The 22,035-nt window shown below is 36.5% G+C and overlaps 1 protein-coding gene across 7 annotated transcripts in view; it reads right to left on the bottom strand.

The window, feature by feature from the left end:
• The window catches only part of AKT3 (AKT serine/threonine kinase 3), a 148,472-nt gene that overhangs the window by 63,899 nt on the left and 62,538 nt on the right, over window positions 1-22,035 (bottom strand). For 6 of the 7 annotated variants that reach the window (XM_061471148.1, XM_061471147.1, XM_061471150.1 and 3 more), the window contains exon 3: window positions 4,648-4,773. In XM_061471148.1, coding sequence (XP_061327132.1) covers window positions 4,648-4,773 — 126 coding nt within the window. Of the gene's footprint in view, window positions 1-4,647; window positions 4,774-19,276; window positions 19,353-22,035 lie in introns of all 7 variants that reach the window. The other variant, XM_061471152.1, reaches the window with a different exon arrangement.

Genomic DNA, 22,035 nt, shown 5'->3' with positions numbered 1-22,035 from the left:
TGATACAGTAACATATATGACTGATAACAATATATATAACAAACACGAAAAAATGATTATATTCCTTGAAGCTGAAAAAGATGATCCTTAATGCTTCATCATGATGGCAAGTCTTTTATTTACAATACTCTAAATGAAGTCTTCTTGTCATTACAACTAGTTTGCCATTTGTCCCCACATGCAAAGCAAGAGAATGAAAATAGATTTCTGCACTTTATTGTTGGGGCTTGTATGGGGTTTAGTTCGTTTTCACAGAAAAATCATACATCCTTCTCTGTCTTTCATGCAAACACCCCAAGTTTATTATGCAACTGAGTGTATCACATCAGCATAAAATCTCTCAGACCTGACTATAAACTTCGACCTGCCTTGCTCATACCAGGCCCTATTTAGAGATAACTGGAAATTACAGTATGCTATATTGGTGTCTAAGAAAGCATTGCCCATTAAAATGGAATGATGAGACCAAGGAACTGATTTTCATTCATGACCCAAGACAATAACTGCATCCAAACTTCGAAGTCAAATGGCAAAATATCAACTGTACCACCTAGAAATCACTCATAAAGTAGTATGAAAGTCTCCTAAAGAGAACTACTGGTCTAGTTTTCCAAAAAACCAAAACATTCTCCCATCCAACACAGACAGTAATATTGGTTATACACATTAGAGTTCAAATTTCCATAGATGCATTTGCATACGCAGTGTGTTACACAGATTGCCATTTTTTCCCCATAAGTATTTTCAGTGTTTAATGAATATTATTCAATTGTACCACGATTATTTTGGAATGAAATCCACGCTGTAATTGTAAGTATCTACAGTTACATGCTTATCTCTGGGTTCATGTCATCCAGTGTTGTGACAGTTAAAAAAACCTGGGACCTTACATTTAAATTTCATTAAAAAGTTAATTATGGAGTCGTACACAAGGCCCTATCTAATGCCGAAGTACTGTGATGCCTAATTTAATCTCACTTAAAACATATATATATATATTTTCCCACTCATTTCTTTAGAAAGTGCCTTCAGAATTCTTTATAGCCCTAACATCACTCCCCTGAAACCTTTCAATATTCATGTTTTGAAGACTTTTAAATCCTCAAAATAATAAAACCTTGTCTGTTGCCCACTGAAATATTAAGACTGGAATCCTCAATTGAGAATAGCCAAGGTGCATTGATAAGCGTTTCTGCAGAGAAGAAAAAAAAGGTTATAAAAGGTCACCTTTCCACAGTAACTAAAATTTGTTTTCTCTTTTCAAAGACAAGAAAAAGGGTAGCTGTAGCACAGAGTGCTTAGAAAGCACTATCTTTCAAGACAGGAAAGAAATTCCAGGTGACATCATTTCTGGCCAAAGCTCAAAGGCTACTGTGAAGGGATACAGCTCTTCCCAATTATTCCCCACGTAAAGATCAAAATGAAGGCAAAGGGCCAATTCTTCTTCCTCATCCCAAATGTGCTATGCGATTACCTACATACTCACTGCATATGTGAGAAGTATTTTTTATCAGTAAAGCCACAAATGCTCCTTAAATAGAACTGAAGTAGAATTCTTCCCCACTCTGCTTCCCCTAATAATGATGATAATCAAAGACTGAAGTGGTTGACAGAAAGCAACACCGAACAAGACAAAAACAGTGTTGTGAGACTATGTTGACTGGGGGGGTGTCACTGAATGTATACCTCCTGTCACCTAGAGTACTAGTTTTGTTCCAAAGAAGCATAATGGAGTTTTAAAAGCCAGATTATTTTTTTTTTTCCCCAGGCCTGTTCCTATACATATGAGTTATACCAGCAGAATCCAGATTTTTAAACTGGTTCTGGCTGCATAAATGCCTAAGCAAAAGCAATTTACATTAACATATTTTCTTTTGCAGTTGAAGTGGGCTAGGAATGCACACCCACTCAGTTACTGTGACTCAATCAGGAGCATCTCTTTAAGCTACAATAGCTTGATTACTTGCAACTGCTTGTCTCTACCTGAAAAGAGCTGAACTGATTTTGAACCAGCCAGTTCAAGAAAGCTCACATTTCTAAATTTACCTCTGCAAACCAGTATCAATTAGTTTAAGCTTCTGCAACGAATTTCCCACCATTATAATTATATCACCTTCTTTTACCTTTAAAAGACATATTTCTATCTTTAAAGATATATATAGCACTGGAAGCACTGTTAGATGTATTTAAAATAACTTCATTCTCTCTGGCCTTCCTGTCATTCATGATGGAGTAAGCGGATAACACAAGACCAGGGAGAGAGTAATGCTCAGGTGTGCGACTTTAGTTTGACAGAGATGGATATAAGTTTTAAACTACAGAACAAGTATCAAACAAAGCAGAGCTGTGCAAACTTTCCAGTGTTCACTCCATCAGTACTACAAAAATAATGCCACAGCCTTGGCCTTTTCTGCTTAAATAACAAGCTGTAAGCAAGAGCCAAAGATGTCTATCATTTGGAGAACAGAAAGTAGACTGAGACCACACTCTCACTTTACAGATAGCTACAAAGATTACATGAAGATAGGACTGTAAAGACATATCTTTAAGTCCCTGCCAACCTAATCAAGATGGTATTAACAGTGATCTCACACTCCATCTGCCTGGCTAGTAATTTATGAAAAATGTACTTCACTATTACAGGAAAAATATGTTGCACTGCTTGTGGCCACAAACCTACTGCAGCAGCTCAGGAACTCTTGGATCAAAGGCCATGTGACCAGTTCTTGACATTTACCAGGTACTGCCCATGAGATCCGATTCATTCACACAGCGATTTTGTTTGCCCTACCCATGACCTCAACTTCAGACAGACAAAATATATGACAAAATACTTACAGTCCCTTGCAATTTAGAGTGCAATATCATACTGTTTTTGTTTTTCATCCTGTGCATTCTACATAGGTACTTCACTTATCTTCATGGGATACTTTTTATGAGTGAAAAATCTCCCTATTCTGGCACTGATCAGCAATCATTTCTGTTTTTTCCTGCCAGAAAACCTCATCTTGCTTACCAAAAGTGTATTTCTTCAACTAATATTACATGACTGTTCCTTTAGCTTATATTGCATAAGAATCAGACCTATGGCACTTGCTAGTTGCAGAAAGGATATTTTCGTTTGTTCAGTTGGGTTGAGGAATGGGTGGGTAATGGTGGTGATGGTGTCACTGTGGAAAACAATATGAATCCTCCAATTTCCACCTAGGCAAAGTTCAGGGGCAGCATTTTGATACCAGAATTACATAAAATGACCTTTGGGTATCAAAATAACAATAGTGACAAAACAAACAAACACACACACCAGTATCAACACACTCTAATTGTTAATTACGCATTTCTTCGCTTAGCAGAACTACCATTTGGATCATCTTCCTAGCTGCTGCAGCAAAGAAACACAAGATATGCAACGAAGAACATGGTAAAGCAGGACAAAAAAAAAGCCTGCTGTAGCTCTACAGTAGTTCTTTCTGCTTCACACTGGAGAAAAAGTATCTAGGAAAGCACCAACTGCAATAAATTAGTAGGTTAAGATAATCAGAACAATAACTAAGGAGTTACAACCCATGATCTAGTCAATTCTTACTCATATGAGCAACCTAAAGATATCACTGCTTTTTATGCTGAATAGCAAAAAAGGCGAATGAGCATCTATTATTACTAGAACACTTGCATGCTCAACATCATTTGCAAGACTTCTGTCACAATCAGAATATGCAGTTTTCCTCCTCTAGGTGTGGGAGAAGACACGGGCTTGGAGCATGAGATTATCTTCTTAACAAATAAAATACACAAATTACTTTGTATACCCCTCTACAAAACTAAACACCCTCATTTATTATACTGCAGTATACTAATGCAATCTTGAAAGAAACTGGGTAAATCTTCTAGTGTTCCTTTGAAAGTTTCTAGCTATAATATCCACAACTCATATACAGGAAGATTTTTTGCACTGTTTTACCCCCCCCCGCCATCATTCCCTTCATTTCTGTTCAGAAACACTTATCTACTAATCTCACTTTGCCAGATCAAAAAAAGCCCTACAGATTTATCTTCCAGAAACATTCCTGGAAAACAAGAAATCAAAATGTCTTCACTTTATCCAACAGATACACACTTTGTAGCTTTGCTAATATATGCAAATTGTGTGATTGCTTGAAATTACTGATTAACCAGGCTGGAGAGCTGATTACCTGATTATCCAAGAGAAAAATAATTTAGCATGATTTTGTGTCATTTGACAGTCTAGATAATTTTCTAATTAATTTGAGTTTTCAAGTGAATTCAGAGATACCACTGAAAAAGAGAAAAGAGGTCAATGATCAGGATAAAAGTAAGCTTTCCAGGAATTTTCTTCTTACAGTAATAATTTCTCAAGTGTTATTGTTAGTTACAGACACTTCAGACACACACATGGACAAAAATGAGATTTATTTCAAAAATATTCAAAATCCAACCCAGAGCAAAATCTTCAATGCTCTGGTAAAGATACCTTGTAGAGCTGGACATAAGATTAGCGGTGCAATAGTCTGACACATGGCATCAAACTTGCAGTGTTACCAATAAATTCTGAACTACACATGAAGCAATATGTAGCAGATATTTTGTCAATATGCCGAGAGAATAATAAATACTGGAAATACGTACTTGCCACTGAAAAGTTGTTGAGTGGATATGGCAGATCCACATCCTGGGGCTTCTCCTTATAGCCTATGAAAGAGCCATCTGTCTTTAGCAGGAAATATCTTGGCCGCCAGTTTTTTATATATTCTCCTAAAGGAGAAAAAAAAAAGTTCATTAATACTGTAGAAAAAAAAACACTTTGATATTAAAAAACATAACATATTATCAGTGTCTAACATCAATTACACCAAAACCTTTTCAGACATTTTCAATTTACAGAAATTTTAACTCCCTACAAAATGGAACTGCAATGGTTAGCCTGGACTATACAGTAATGCCTCTGGAATAAGAAGCTAGAAGTACTGTACCGTAATATTCTGTAATTCTAAATTTTATCACACTATCCCCTTCAAAATCCTACATCTTTACACATATAAACACTTTGAAATTTGCTGCAGGCAAAAATAAGCACTACAGCCTGATTTTTAATGGCAAAATGAAATCAAAACTGTGACAAGGTAGAACATTTATCCTGCTGAGCCACAGCAAAACCTATTAATTTTCTCAAATCATACACTAAACAAATACAAGAAAATTTTGGTTAGTAGGAAAACCTACACAAAATATACTTAACAAATAGATCTGAAAGATCTCTTTAATAGCATTATACTTTACAATGCCACACCAAATTCTCAGCAACAATTTCATTTATATAGTGCAATTACTCAGTTAAGTACAGGTGAGTTCATATCTGTCCGACTTTCTCTCCCTTTGATTTCCATCAACTATGCAGAGTAAATAACCTATGCACAAGTACTTACTAAGACTTTAAATAAGCCACAGTTTCATCATTATACAACTGAACATATTAAGAAAAAAAGTGTATTAACAATGCAGAATTTGCAACCATGCCAAGGACTTCTCACCGTTTGCAAAACATTTAGAACAGACCACTCCAGCACCCCGTTAGCTGTAGCTACTTAGCTTGTATACAATTCAAAGGTCAGAAAGAAGTTTACATCCATCTGACATGAAGATTACTCCACTGAAGGCTTATCTAAAAATTCATTAATCCCATATTTACCTTTCTATGAGAGGAATCAATTAATTGACACTGAAGTTCAACATGGGAAATGTTAATATGGCCTCGCTGAACTTGATCACAATCTGTAAAGATTTTAACGCTGCCCATGGGTTAAAAATCTAACTAAAGCCATTTACATTTCTGATTTCCAACATGTATTTATGCAGAGAAGTGGGGCAGGGAGTAGCAGAAGAGGAAAAGGAAAAATTAACACCAGGTTATTCATGCTGAAATGTATCTCTTGCCCCTCAGAAGCAAAACTCTTCGTATTTAGTCCTGCTTCTAGATAGCAGGGTAACTACTTGATTTTTATTTTTTTAAAATCTATTCATAGAATTAGAAAGAAAATTGAAAATGTTACTTAATTTGACCACAAAATTAATACAGCAAATACAACACCAGTTACATTTGTATTGACTCAGAGCTGTCTCAGTTCTCTGGGGCTAGTTCAGCTGGAATCATCCCTACTGACACTGTCAACCTGAACTGATTTCACAATGGGAAATCCCAGCTAACATAAAAGCAAACAAAACAAACAAACAAACAAAAAACCACCACCAAAAAAAAAACAAAATGAACAAATAAGCAGAAAAAAAAGGCATGACAGTTTGTAAGTCGGAGAACAAATACAAGTGCAGTATGGGAAAACAAATGCGTAACTTTAATACCAACAGGGAAAAACATATAAGAATGAAAAAGAAAAGACATTTTTTGAATTAAGTTTGCTGAATACTTGAAAATGAAATAATCATAGGCTTAAGCAAAGGTATGACTCATAGTAAAGAATGTTTAAAAAATGCCCTATGACAAATTTGCTGAAATCTGCATGAACTGTAAAGTTGAAGCCAAAACAAAACCTTACGTATCAGATCACCCAACGTAAGTTTTAAAATATTAATATCCTTGTTGCTTTCTTGAACAGACCATAAAGAGACTCTTTTGTACAATTCTAATAAATTATATCTATCTTAGTTGGAACAGTAAGTTACAAGAGAAAGTGCCTGTTCCTAGGTTTAAAATCTATAAAGATCTTAGGCTTCTCTAGAAGGTGAATTAAATGGTAGGCAGGCACCTAAGACTACTGAAGAGTTCAAGGACAGCATGGAGAGAATACCAACATGACTAAAGCACGTCAGCCATCCAACAGTTCAAGTGTCAAAAACAGTCCTCTCTTCTGTAAGGGATAAACTGGACAGGCTCTGTTCTAAAAATCAGAGCTGATAGGGTAAATACATTTATTAGTCAGCTCAAGAAAGAACGCAACACTTCGTTTACTCACATACACACTCTTCAGAACTAAACCTGCAGAAAAGGAGACCCTTCTAGCAGGTGCTGTTAGAGACCCACCCCAGTGCACATTTCCCTGATCACTTAATCCCTCTTCTCCTCTTAGGACAACATTTTAGATTGTATTTGGCTTCTACTAAGTACTCAAAGAGTCTTAATCAGGAAAGATAACAGATTTTTTATCATTTACTAAGTTATGTAGCTGATGATCTGCCTGGAGAAAAACCATTAGAAAAGTATGACTAGCACTTTCAAGCTCCTCTGAAGGGAGCTAGCGACTTCAGAAAAAAGCTAATCACAAGAAGATATAAATATTGAATGACATACAAGTACCAGTTTTCCCATGAGCACAGCTGTACCTCTGTCTTCGCCCTGCAAACTACAGCCAGGCAGAGGAGATGTAATTTAAAAGCAATTGCAAAATACTGTGTCTTCATAAGGATCCATATATTTCTTTCATAGATGTATTTCTTTGAAGAATGTTTCTTCTAAGCAATTCCCCAACATGAATCACAGTCAGACTTTTTCAAGACATCTGTACAAACACACCCATACACCAAACCCCCTAGTTTTGTCTTGAAATGACCAATATTCCAATACCTCCTGATGGCCTATGCATGAATATTTATCATTTGTCCTTTATTTATTTTGTAATTTAATTAACAAATGGGAGAACACTTTTGAAGACTAAAGTAAACAGTGGTATCAGTGAACAGTTCACTTAGCTGCTCAAGTGGTTTAATGACTCTCAAGATGCACTCTAGGTGCTCTCATACAGCCGCGTTCCTTCTACAGATCTCCTCAAAGATAGAAAAACATTTTAGCCCATACTTCTTAATAGACATCTTGTTATGGAACTGCTTTGAAAGAGAAATCCTCCATACAAAAAAATATTAAAACACAGTAGAGTATTTGAAAAAGAAAAAACTTCTACGTCTTCTAACTTACCAACCCCTCATTTAAAAAAGTGTATTTTACAGTTGCACAATACTAAATCACTTTAAAGATACTTGAAGTGGATGTTTATCAAGTACCTCAATACAAGCAAACAACAGGAAATTTACATCTAAAATTCATTAATTCAAGTGAAAAGAAATTCCATGCAAAAGGAGAAGTCTAGGCAGGCTAACCAAACCACATGATACCCTGACAATTTAATGAACAAGCTCCAGTACTTAAAAAAGCAGTGGATCTGCCATAGACAATCAATCAGTTTGTACCCTGCTTCCTGCTGAGTTAATGTAAGCTAAATTAGTATTTTGCTTAAATTTACATCCTTCTAAGTTGAAAAACATGTTCTTTTAGGATCCGTTTACTAGACAGTAAGAAGAGGTCGCTAACTTCAACCACTGCAGCAAAGAAAGCCAAGCAATTCCTACATGATTTTAATTCTAGTAAAAGTTTTTCAAGCTACTTGAGAAAAGGGACACTAGAATATATATCTCACAGATATATACAAACAATAAATACATACACACAGAAAACAGATTTGGAATCAGTTTTAGATTATTGGTGGCTGCTTTTTTAATGATTACCAAGAGAATGCACCCAAAAGATGAAATAAGGCATGAAATACATGAAAATGCAATCTGATCTTTGTGCAAAATGCACACTTATAACATGCAACTCTTTAATTAATGTTGCATTTAATAATACACTGGCTAACAACACTAAGAAATAATGCTTAATGGAAGTTTATTTGGCACATGACCTTTGCGGCTGGCTCTGCATTAGCCTCTGTTCTGCAAGTTTAATGATTTTTCTTTTCTACATGTGACAGCTAGTAACAAGAATCCTGCCTTCAGGACATTTCACAAAATATGTTTGCTCTAGTGATGCAATGCTTGTAGTTTTGATACTGCTGAGGAGCTTCACAAAGAAGAGCTTTCTAAGAAACCATATGAGCAGTCAACAAATCTGTGTTAGTCAAATGTACCACTCAGAGTTCATAATTTTTTGTACTTCATCTCAGAACTCAAACTCTCTCTTCAAACATACACCTCAGATTCAATGGTTGCTATTGTTAGTCTCACCACTTCTCATCCTAAGCATATGGAGATTTAGCAATACTTGAAAAATTATTCAGTAATTTAAAATTAATCTTATTATTTGAAAAAAGTTGGGTTTTTTTCAAAGTCACTTCTGCAAAACATCTACATTTTTCAATATGTAAATGGCTTTAGAGGTGTGAAGGAAATGTCTTTAATATACAGTGCTGATAAGCAACAGAAACCTGAGTTCAAAAACTTGCTTCCTTAAAAGAAGCAACAGCTGCCACACAGACATAAGTGAGATTTAAGGGAAGAAGGAGAAGGGGAAAAAAAAACAAAAAAAAGAAACAAAAAACAAAAAAAAAAAGAAAGAAAGAAAGAAAAAGGGGGAAAAAAAATGCCTCGTGTCTGTGTCATCAATTTACTGAAATGGATTAGTAGAAATAATATTGTTTGCCCTTTTTTCTTTTCTTTCTTTTTTTTTATGGCACATTTTGTAAAATCAAAACTCCAGTTCCCCTACACTAATATTTAATACCAAGGAGAGGTGGGGAGGAATGAATTTATTTAAGCACGTTAAAAAAAAATTACATAAAAGTAAATAAAACAACTTAAAAACAAGCCATTTTTCTTTAAAAGAAACAACTGTAATCCATGTCAGGTCAAGTAAAATATCAGAAGTAATGCCAGTGGTTTTGAGATTGAATTTACTCACCTTGGCCCTCTGAGGGCAGTGTTACCTAACACACGATTAGAAGCATCAGCAGACTATTTGATTAAGTCAGCAGACACCAGTAAATGTAAAGCACTTCTGTTAAATAATTACTTATGTCTGATTTAATGATAAGAAACTTGCAAGATAGTTCAAAGCTACTGTAAAAAATAAATGTTTTAAAAAAACTAAAAAAGTATACCTGTGCTCATGACCCAAACTAATATGAATGTGCAATTATACAGCATACAAAAGAGTTGACAAAATCTTAATGCGCACCAAAAAATTAATTTAAGCTGGTATTTTTCCTACTGCACCTTAGCATTTTAAAAGCTGTTTTTATTATACACCCCCTCCCAAATATTTGTCAGCTGCTCAAAGAGAAGCAGAATTTGGAACTAACGTTTTCTGATTGTCTTTTTTACTGTGAGACGGTGATTATTTATTTATACTGTTTTCCCACAGATCCCAGTAATGCTAAATGACATTTTCAACACATCCGTACTTAACGTTAGACAAATTAATTTTTCCACTCACAACTGGGAAATAGGAAACATTACATGCGAGGTGTGTGCATTGGCTTATGCCACAGCTAAGATTCCATTAAGTTTCCTGCAAAATAGGGAATTAAGGTGAGAAAGTTCAAATGCCTTTCACTGCCCACCACATCACAACAATCCAGTGCAGATATAAAGACTGGTCAACTTATGTTCAGCAATTCACAGCTGTGTGGTCAGACATGAGTGAAAACTGCACAGATGTTAAGATTCTGCAGAAGGCAGCCAGCAGCGTGGGGAAAAAGACCTAGAAGTTCCTCAGCTGATCAGGAGGAGGCAGAGAAAAGCAGGGACAGCATTCTCTTCTCCATGCCAGCCAAGATACACTGAAGCAGTAGTAAGTATTGATCAGATATGCGGGCTCCTAGCAATAAAACAACGTACTTCCAAGTGGAGAGGTGGAGCCACCACGCAGTGCAAAGGCAGAGTTAGTTCTCCATGCTCTCAGTATGCTCCTCTGCAGGTAAAGTGATGGAAGGACCACTCTCCTCAATGGAAAGTTTTTCCCTACTCTTACTGTGGAGTTTCTTCCCCCTAGGTTCCATATGCAACCTATGTGTCCCAGTTCAGTAGGGTTCAAAGCACCAGTCCCCCAATTTTTCATCAGGACTACTGGTGTGAGTCACTGCACTGCCTTGTGCAAATGCATCAGTACTGCAGCTCCTGCTGTTTATTCAATGCTTTCCTGTTGCATTAATAATCTTTTCTCTAAAATATAAAAAAATCTAGAGGGAAATATTCAATAACAGAGAGACATGCCACTATTCAAAAGTAAATGCAGTTTTCAAACTGGTCATTGACAATATCCACACAGAATTACTGATGTTTTTTGCCACCTCATGGAAAATAAATGTTAACAACACATACTTGATTTCCATATGCAAAGAATTTTGTCCTTTTAAAAAATCATACCAGAAATACTGAGTTAGCTGACATCCTGATAAATTGAGAATTGACCTTTACCATGTCCATTTTTAGCCAACAGGAAGAAAACTTTGCCAGTTTCAACATCACTCTCACTTCCCCTTCATTCTTTAAGGATAAGAATTAGAACAATAAATAAATTTAATAGAAGTTGGTATTAGCACATGCTGTCTGGAACAACAGAGTTCTCTATTGCATCAGCATCCCTGAACAACAAAGGAGATCAATATTTTCTAAATATGCCTGCTATTCAGGAATTGAAAACCAAGGTCTATATCTCCTGGAAATACTTAGGGACACTGCTCACATTTTCTAAATTTCTCTCTTGCACAAGGCTTTATCGGCTCAAAATTCAAAACACTATTTAGCAGCTTCTCAAAGCAGCTCTGTAGGTTTTAATAGAGTAGTGATATATACGTGGTGAATGCAAAAAAACCATGTAGAATATTGTCTCCTATCATTTTTTTATAGCTAAAAGCCTTCACATTCTCAGTACTTTTAAATATTTGTACTTGTTTATACAGGACTATCAGCATCAAGTGGTACTTTGTGTAACAGAAAAAATATGACTTTCTTCTGTTTTTAATGAAGTGCTAGTAGACCAAAGATTTTTTCAGATTTTGAAAATATCTTAAAAGTAGGACAAGAACACAAATATTCATTTGTAAATTACACTAAGACAGCTACAGCAGCAATGACTTAAATTCATGTACTTGGTACAAATGTACACATTAAACCAGACAATTAAAATGTAAATGCTTTTTACATGTAGTTAAGTTGAATTAAACATCTTAATATTCTCTACTTACATTTTGTAAAACAGCCAACTCTAGTTTACACAAGAAATCTCAAACTTTCCATTGTTTGCAAAAGAGTATGATAAGTTTGACAATAGCATTATCATTCAGCTGAGTTTGACAGATTAATGTGTTGTCAAAAATTATGTGACTTTCCCCTCTTAAAATTGGTATACTTGCTAGCATGTTTTCACAAAGCAAGCCATCTCACTTTAAAACTCAGCACATCGCAATAATTTTAAGACAGCTCCGCTGAACTTTCTCTGTCACTAGGTGTGCTCCCAGCCTCATATCTTGCCAGCTACCAAAAAGCTAGCACCAACATTGTTCATCTACATCTCTGACTCAAGCACATTGCTGCAGTCAACCTTTTTGCTTTATCATTTAGCCAGCATTATTTGCAAAGAATCAGCCTAAGATGCACAGAAGCATTCCTCAAACTGCTCGAGTTGAAACAACAGCTCCATTGGTGCTGTACACATCAGGAGAACTCTTTGGTTGCATGAAATGCTTCATGATAAACAGCAATGCAGCACTACTCAAGTAACCTGGGCTGCACACCAGCAATGACAGAACAGAAAAAAACAGCACAATTCGGTGGAGAAGAACTGACAACCCAACTAACAGGCAAAAAGCAATTCTCCACTTGCAGCGCTGGCTGACCTCTGCCTAGGCTCAGATGTGGAAATCAGCTCTTGGGTAGGAGGCAGCCACACCTGAATTTTCAGTCAAAATTAAGTTGACATAATCCTAAACTGACTTCTGCCACCCTGTCACAGTGATAATAAAAGGGTACATCAAATGCTCCCATCAGTTATTGTTATCAATAACTTACAGACTTGGTGCTTCTTGGACCTAAGATGGAAGACACAGTAAAAAGGGGTTCTTTCTCCTTCAGTGGGAGCTTGGTGGAAAGAGGTGCTTAGGTTCAGATAGTACTGAAGTCATGCTGTGACTGACCAAAAAACCCTGATATATACTGTTAACTGGAAGAAATGCCTGCAATCCACAGCAACAGTGCACCTCGACCACTATTTCATTTTCCATTTTTCAGTTCAATATAGGTATCAGAATGTTGAATTTCACATAATATTATTGAAGAAAATTCAGTATTTCAGAGTTTCTGGTTTTATCTTTAAAGTAAGAGATCAGCTGGATAAGACAATTAGCCCTTCTGGGCTAATTTATTCTCCCTCCATGACTGCATCCTTTTTCACATTTCTTTCACATTATCCTGGAAACTCAGCAGCACCAGAAATCACCAAACAAGAAATTAGAAAGGATTTTAGTGGAAGAAAGAAAACTGTATTCCTATAGAGCCATCCAAATTTATTTTATGTGCAACTGTCAAACAGGAAAATGTAAGTTATGCCTGACCAGCTCCTTGCTTTGGAGAAAGAACTGAAAATAAGATCAAGTGAAAGAGAAAATTAGTTGCTAATCTCATTCTAACCCCTAGCACTTACTTGTCTGCTATATAATACTAGACAATCACCGATTGGCACTTTCTGCATAAGAAAAGCTCAGGATGCAGTAGCAGGGGTATGCAACATATCAGTCTTGAGGTAGACAGACAAAGATATGTGAAAACTTGTAATAGCACCTGTCCACCAAACATCTGAGACTGAAATAACTGCATCACTCTTTCTACTTCCACAATACCAAATTTATTAAGCTGTTAGGTTTTCTTTTTTTTTTTTTTTTTAAATGCACCACATAGAGAAATCAGAAGTTTTCTTCCCTACAAGAAAAGGCTCTTTTTAGGAATAAACAACGGAGGGAGGGAAGATATTAAACTCCTGAACTAATTAACAGAAGTAAAGGAGGCGGTGGGGGACAATGATAATTAATATGTACCCTCCTCCTAACCAAATCTCCACATACATTCATTCTGTATATGCACACACAACAGCAGCATCATAAACCGTCTCAAGTTCTTGCCATTATTCAGTTCGACATCTGCACATGTTTATGCGTCTCTCCAAACAACCTCTTGAACACCCTGCTGGAGCTGTCATTTTTTTCTTCTCCCTATCTGGCAGATGGCAAGTCAACAATCGGCATCAACAGCAGCCGAATATCTCCCCCCTCTATCCGACCCCCCTAAACAGACACAATAATAACTTCTTTGTGCTTCCCCACAATGCAGCTGCTTAAACCATTTCGCTACAAGGCTGCTTTGCCTTAATAAAAAAAAAAAAAAAAAATCCCTTCTGTCAAGTCTAAAAAGCAGCATAATGTTAAGCAAGCTAAAGCCACAGCACAGCTGCAAACGGGCAGACACATTGACAGCTCCTCCCTTAACAAAGCCCTGTGAATTGAAGGGGGTTCATCTGAGGCTCACACAGTAATTAGTATAAAAAAGTCCGACAGCCTCTATTATGCTAGGAAAAAAAAACTGGACAGAACTGGGCTGCTGTTTTGCGTCAAGAGTTCTGCTGCAGAGTAGATAAATCATGTTGGGTTTTTTTCCTCTCTTTTTAAAGACAGTAATAAGGAGGATGAGAGAAGCTAATTTGAAAACTTGGACACAGTAATTGTACCATATGGTGAGCATTTATCCCTTCTGAAATACACGCTAACAGTCACTTACATGCACAGTGCTTTGTTTTACAGTTGTTATTCTCTCTACCATATTCATAAAATGGATCTGAATATCTGATACTCCAGAGAAGTTGTGTGTAATTAGCAGCAAAACTGCCTGAGCTTAATATATTGGCCTACCATAGCAATCTAGTTAATTGCAGAAAATCCCATGCCCCCAAATTTAAATAGTGTCCACTTCAAGGATTTTTTTATTTCTCTCAAACTGGCTAAATATCACACATAATAAAGTTCAGAGAAGTAATTTATTGACACTAATGCTCCTTGAATCTGTTGGCTTCAAAATGCGTGAGCGGGAGGTATTTTCCTTTTCATCTATGCCGCATAAAGGAATTAATTCAAGAACTATATAACAGTAACCACAAAATATTTCAGTTCCATTGTACTTGGGTAAGGAATTGCTCCGTAAACTTTAAGGTGAAACTAAACTTCAGAATGGGGCACAGGAGGGAGACAAAGACTTCAAATCCACTCCCCTACTTCCACCTCCATTTTCTTCCTTGATTTGGCCTTGCAGTATTTTTATTAGCAATCCAAGCACTTCATTCATAAGGACCATCAAAATTTGGAAAATATACCATCCAACTCTCAGGGTCTGCTTGCTCTTTACCACATACTTCCAGCTTTTCAGCCTGTTCATTCCACCAAATCATCCTGGAATCACAGAAGTTAAGGAACCAGTTGAGTGGAGCTGAGAAAATGTAGGCTTCTTTAAATAAAGGAATCACTGTAGTTAAACATCACAATTAATAAACCTTAGAAGTACTGCTTACAGAAAATAAGATGTAGGGAACTTCCAAGCAAGGGAAATACAAAGCTTATGCAAAATAAGAGATGAAAATTTGGTGAAAAATTAACAAGATATAAAATGAAGTCTGCAACTGAGGCAATCATATTTGGAAAGAACCCGAATGGTTTCTTCTATTGGTTTTCACAACAACAGAAATCTGCCTCAGGGAAGAGACAAATACTTTCAACTCTCCAGATCAAAAAGGCAGTATTGGAGCAGAGTGCTAGGTACTAAGGAGTCCCAGAACTAGGCAGAATACATCCACAATTACTAAGAAATTGTAAGTGAGGTGAAAACCACTGGCAAAAACCAGCTACCCTTCAATAAGATGAAGGATTATAAACAGAGAATTACACTCCACACCCCCAAGAAGAACCAAAAAAAAAAAAGGTTAAAAAACTCGAAAATTTCAAGTCAATTACCTGGATGTCAATCAAAGAAAACTGTAATTCTATTTATAATCATACATTTAAATAATGCAAACTGACATAAAATAAACAGAGCAGCACTGCGTTTGAGTAGAAAATCATGCTCAAGATGCATATGGGATTCCCTTAAGAATATCAATTAAAAAAAAATGGGTAAGACTGACACAATTTATTTCAACTTTTTTATAAGCTTTTAATAAGTTTATGGGAGTGGTAGTTGTGTGGATGAAAAAAGCTGTGCCATGGAACAGAACAGAAATAGGAAACTGAGTAAAAGGAAAGGAGCAAAATAGGATTACAGAGTCAAATTTCCACCAATGATGCTCTACAGTTCTCTGTTAGGAACACTTTAGTGAAAATATATGATAATGAACTGGGATCACCACTGCATATACTGCAAGACAGTGAAACTATTCAAGTTTATTAAGAATGTGAAGAATTTCAGAGTGGTAAAGCTATGCCAGTGAGCTGAGAAACACCAAATGAAACACAGTGAAGAATTACTTAAATTAATAAACAGTTACAAGAATAACCTGAAATACTCATACACCATGTTTAAACTAACCACTAAAGAACAATTAATGTAACCTTTGCTTAACTATGCAGTACTGAGATGAAAGAAAGAATAATATTATAATTTGTAAAGTTACACAATATTAGGAACACTGAAATATTATTATTCCCTGACAAATAAATCACAGTTTTGCTAACTATATTTTTAAAAATGACAAAAGAACAGAAAGGCCTCAGAGACAAAACACACACACACAAAAACAGAGAGAAGCAGAGTGAAGAGAGAAAGACTGGATTAGTCTTCAGTTTCAAAGGATGGACTCCGACAAAGGATTTAACAACATAAATGGCCAATAGTAGAATAACCAATCATCTCATAGCAGCACGTTTTCAGAAGAGTTCAAGAACAGATTTTCAAACATTCAGCATCTAAAGTTCTAGCTGTAAAGTTCTCCCGTATGAAGACAGGCTGAGGAAGCTGGGGCTGTTCAGCCTGGAGAAGAGAAGGCTGCGTGGAGACCTCATAGCAGCCTTCCAGTATCTGAAGGGGGCCTATAGGGATGCTGGAGAGGGACTCTTCATTAGAGACTGTAGTGACAGGACAAGGGGTAACGGGTTAAAACTTAAACAGGAGAAGTTTAGATTGGATATAAGGAGGAAATTCTTTCCTGTGAGGGTGGTAAGGCACTGGAATGGGTTGCCCAGGAGGTTGTGAATGCTCCATCCCTGGCAGTGTTCAAGACCAGGTTGGACGAGGCCTTGGGTGAGATGGTTTAGCATGAGGTGTCCCTGCCCATGGCAGGGGGGGTGGAACTAGATGATCTTAAGGTCCTTTCCAACCCTAATTATTCTATGATTCTATGATCCTGTAACATCACCACGTAACTAGCTGTTTGCACCATGGCAATGCCAGCCACTCTCCCACCAATCCAGCACCCACCACCTACTAGCACCTTCAGAAAAAGACAGCCTCTCCTTTAATGCTGTGAGGCATCTCCAAATGTGTGTGAGCACTTATTCTTAAAAAATTACAATCTCACATTCAGGAAATTGGAGTACACATTCAATACAGAAAGGTTCTTCTTTTAACTGCTATGTGGTTTTGTCCTGTACTAGCCAAGGAGTACTGATGGTGAATGAAAGTTCCAGTCCTTGGCCATTGTGATTCACCTTAAATACAATCTACTACCAGCACAGTGCATGTGGCAAGCTGAAGAACACTTGTGAAGGAAGTGTGCAGTGCATCCCATGTCCCACTCTATGATGTCAGCACTGGGATCCATGCAGCTGAGGCAGATCTACAAAATGATCCAACCAAAAATACACCCCAAGAAAATAGGATTTGACCACATCAAAAGAATTTCAGTTCACTCCACAGCTAGTATCAGCACCAAGGAGAAATGACTAGCTAGGGGGAAGAAAGAAGCAAGGGAGAAAGGGTATCAGAATAAACCTAGGCAAGATTAACTAATGATTAACTAGACTGATGGTCTACCTTGTGACTGCAATTCTTGTTTTCCAATCAAGTTATAAAATCAGGTTCAAGTGATTGAAATTTCTATTATCAACTGCATCTCTAGGCAACGATGCCACGATTCTTCTGACAGAATATTAAACCAAGAATTTCCTAATTCAAATTTGCCTAATACAAATTTGCCTAATACAAATTCATATTCTATACAAGCAAAAAAATACTCTGGCATATGTCTTTGTATAGAAATTACAGATGAAAAAACATGTCAACTATAAGGAATAGGTACAAATCTCAGTTGTGGCAAATAACTGAAAAATCACGTAGAATTTACAGTTTGAACAAAGCTAGAAATACAATACCTTGAAATGCATTTCTGAAGTGGTTATTATGATTTAATGATATTAATAAAATCTTAGCAACACAAAGATCACAATATAAATTGACATTTTGAGTAAGCCATGTAATACTTCCCATAATAGAAGCAGTGCCAAGAGGATAAAACCTATTTGGTCAGTATTTTCTTAAATTTGCAGCCTACAATTAATGAAGCTAAACAAATAAACAAACAAAAAAAAAAACCCTCAGGTTTTTAATCTCAGTATTCTACATATTTCTAAAACATTTCATTGCCTTAAATTGAACAAAACCGTTCATAACACCCACATAAGAATCATAATACAGTTCAATTTTAATATACATATTTTCCAGTATTTTCTATTGTATTATTTCATCATATTACAATTGCAATAAATATTCAGCCAAGTGAAGTGTTCTTTTGCTTCAAGTTTTTCCAGTCCTATGAATGAAAAGAAAGCTTGACTAATGAACAGAAATGTAAAATTCCTATGCAATTTTACTAGCACACAATTTTTGCCTCATTTTCACTCACTTAAAAAACTTCTGAAACAGAGCGATGAATTATGAACCCCAAAATTTCAAGTGACAAGACAGAATGGAAAGATGAGTGACCTGGATAAGATGTATGAATTTATCTAGCCAGCATCAGGATGAGGTTTGTTACCGGTTTTCTGCTAACAGATATGCATTTCATGGGTTTTGTGCTATGAGCATGTATTTTTTTCCTAATCTGAATTACTGAAAAGTTTTTAATGACAGCCTCCAAAATAGTTTTGATGCAAAAGGCACTCTAATAACTTATAGGATGACCTTAAATAGATCTCAGCAAACTCTACAATTACATTATTCAACGCATAAGTCAAATTTCATACAAGATGAAACACTGATTAACTCCTCCTACATTTGGCCTTTCTGAAATTCTGATTATACATACAATAATTAACTGGCACCAAATATTTAACATTTGTTACACCAAAATAATAGGGACCAATAAGAACTGTAATTTTCAAAAATGTATTTGCACTATTTTTTAATTAACTAAACAGATTGATATGGGTTTAGTGGATGCTTTTTCCTCTAGAAAGTAAACAGAACAATTTTCTAATTAACAAAAACAAAATGGAAACTGACTTACAACACTGACTTCAAAATCCTTGTGAAAGTCTGTACTGGTGATGTCACAAATGCTGTCACATCTGAGCGGGTATTGTCTGTAGAAGGTTCAGAAATGTCCATTTTAATCAAAACATTTATTAGAGGTAGTTGTGTCTTGTTTTTCATTTAATGAACTACAGAATCCCTTAAGAATCATGGTCGCAACTCCCTTTAAAAATAATACATTAAGTAAAATCTAAATAGCTGAAATATAAAGATCTCATCCATAATGGATATAGAAATGTAAGAGTGAGGGGAAATCCATACTTTATGCTTCCATCAGCCTTTAATAATGATGTTTGCATAACACTGATCTAACACTCACATTTTCCAACTTGCTTAAAATGACCTACAGATTATTCCTTCAGAGTGCTAAAATGCCAGTGATGGACTACTAGAAGACAGAACATGCCATTTCTCCAAACTTCCAGTCATTTTTAAATGTTCAACTTCATGATACTTCAAAGACACATATTAACTTCTGTTTCTCCACACTGCAAAACACTAACTACTAAACAACAGCTTTTCTTATCACAAGAAATCATCACATTGCTGGTCTAAATCCCAGAGACAAAGCTGGGGACACTTGTTCAATTAGATGCAAGTTGCAAGTGTCTGAAAAAAGCTTCTTCCTTCTCTCCTTTTTCCCTGTGCAATTTGGGAGCATGGCACTGCCAATAGGACCATGCTGCACTATGAGAAGGGATTTGAGCTGTGTAGGTGGCTGAAGAACTCTTAACATTCATCCTCCTATTTAAAGGATTTAAAGTATAACTATTTATATACTTAAGTTTCTTTTGATGCAAGTCATCTATGTTCTATAACTGTTTCTGTATGACCCCAGTACAGACAAGCAAACAAAGAAAGAAGCTTTCCCAGTAATGACTTACGGTGACAAAATTAAACTTGGGTACAGAAATTCTTAAAACATCTTTTAAAATTTCATGTCTGTGATATAAGAACTGTAACAAATGACGATGGAATAAAGCTATGCTTTTATTTTAAATTCGAAAACGGGGGGGGGGGGGGGGAATCTCATGCCAGAATGAGGTAGAGGACATATGGGCAGTCTATCACCTGACTACCAAACAGCAGTACTAAAGCTGACACATGTTTGCTAATCCCGAGAGGTAAAATGCTGCTTTGTCTTCCGGGGGTCATGCTGCAGATGAATGTCGGTTATGATGCTGACGCATTTTTCCATACTGATGTTCCCCAGGGAATCTGAGTTCCCCATCACGGAGAAGCGACACAAATTTTTCATCTCCTCTAAAGAGACTTCCATACTTTTGTTTACCAAGGGTGCACATAAGAATAGCAAGCATCAGCAGCACAGCTGAAACACTTTTAACAAAAGCTTTTCTTCTGGATGACTACAGTTTAATTCAGTTCATTTTTATACCAAGACTATTTAGTTTTCAGTGACAGCTTGATCTTGTACCAACAGATCACATACAGTTTGATAGGGAATGACTGAAATTTAGTCACATGACTATTGGTTACAGACAGCAACCCCTCTTCACACACTCTGAGATGATTAAGGGGAGGAGCATCTCCCAGAGATCTGGTCATTCTCAAATACACTTTTAATCTCCATATGAGGCAGAATAAGGTGAGGCCAAGGGATCAATGACCGCTAAGCCAGAGAAATGCTCTAGTTCTCTACAAGTTTCTAATTCTCCTGAAATAAATCTGTTTTCAGACTCCTCTAGTTCCAACAAAACTCCTCAGAGAATTCCAGGTGCAATTTTTCATTATACCTCAGCTAATGTGGCTGAGGAAAAACCCTCCTCCTCCTCCTCCTCCTCCTCCCAGTCCTGCAGTCCAGTGGTCGTCTTTGTCTGATGCGCCACTTGTGCAGCTCACTTGTCCAACAGGAAGAAAAAAGGTGGAGGTGGGGGAGGAGGTGGCGAAGTGGTTACGTTCCATCAAGGGTCTAGCTGAACCTCATCCTTCATTAGCAGCATACCATTAGATCTGATATGGTATAAAAAGAAAACATCCTCTGGATATTGCCTTCAAAACTTCCCTCCCTCCCTGCCACGCTGAGCATCTGTTGAAAGGATGTGGTTATGTGAGTAACACGTGGGAGGGCTGTATGTGTATCTATTGTTGATTGTACAAGCACGAACGCAGACAACATAAACTTTTTGTTGCAGTCTCTTTTTGTGAAAGGATGGTTGTGCTGCCTGGCTGCATCCTTCATGTGCATTTGCTCCTTAGGTCAACACACAGAAAGAGAACACTCCTGCCTTCATTTCAGGAGGAAAATTAACGCTGACTTACCCAACCTTTTATACCATTCTCTACACCTGTATTTGTACCACCACAAACAGGACATTTTTATTCTCAACCCAGTAACAAGCCATGCGCTAGAGAAAGTGCCTTTGCAGTGTCTTTAAACAACTCCATTTACTTAACATATCAAAACAATAAGAAGAAATTACTTGATTGCCATGAATCAGTACCTTCAAACATTAAAGTGTAAAGGACTAATAGGCTTTGCTTGGTATAATGAGAAAATAAAAATACAGTAAGAGAGTTCTAACTGTCCATGATAAAGAATATTAAAGTGCCAAACTGATGGCAACAGCAGTACCCAGCTAAGAAAGACTATGAAACACACAAGGAACTACAGTAATTTTATCTTCTTAAATCGATACAGTGTTTTTCAAACAGCATGCCAGTGGGGAGCTCAGCAAAGAGCAACTGTATTTGTGCTGTTTCATTTGAATAACA

The sequence above is a fragment of the Pezoporus flaviventris genome, unplaced genomic scaffold (assembly GCF_033815535.1).
Source record: "Pezoporus flaviventris isolate CSIRO_AGI_PZ_B2104156 unplaced genomic scaffold, CSIRO_AGI_Pfla_v1 ptg000066l, whole genome shotgun sequence".
NCBI classification, from domain to species: domain Eukaryota; kingdom Metazoa; phylum Chordata; class Aves; order Psittaciformes; family Psittacidae; genus Pezoporus; species Pezoporus flaviventris.
The sequence above is the reverse complement of the archived record's forward strand: the minus strand, read 5'-3'. Positions and strand labels throughout refer to the sequence as shown.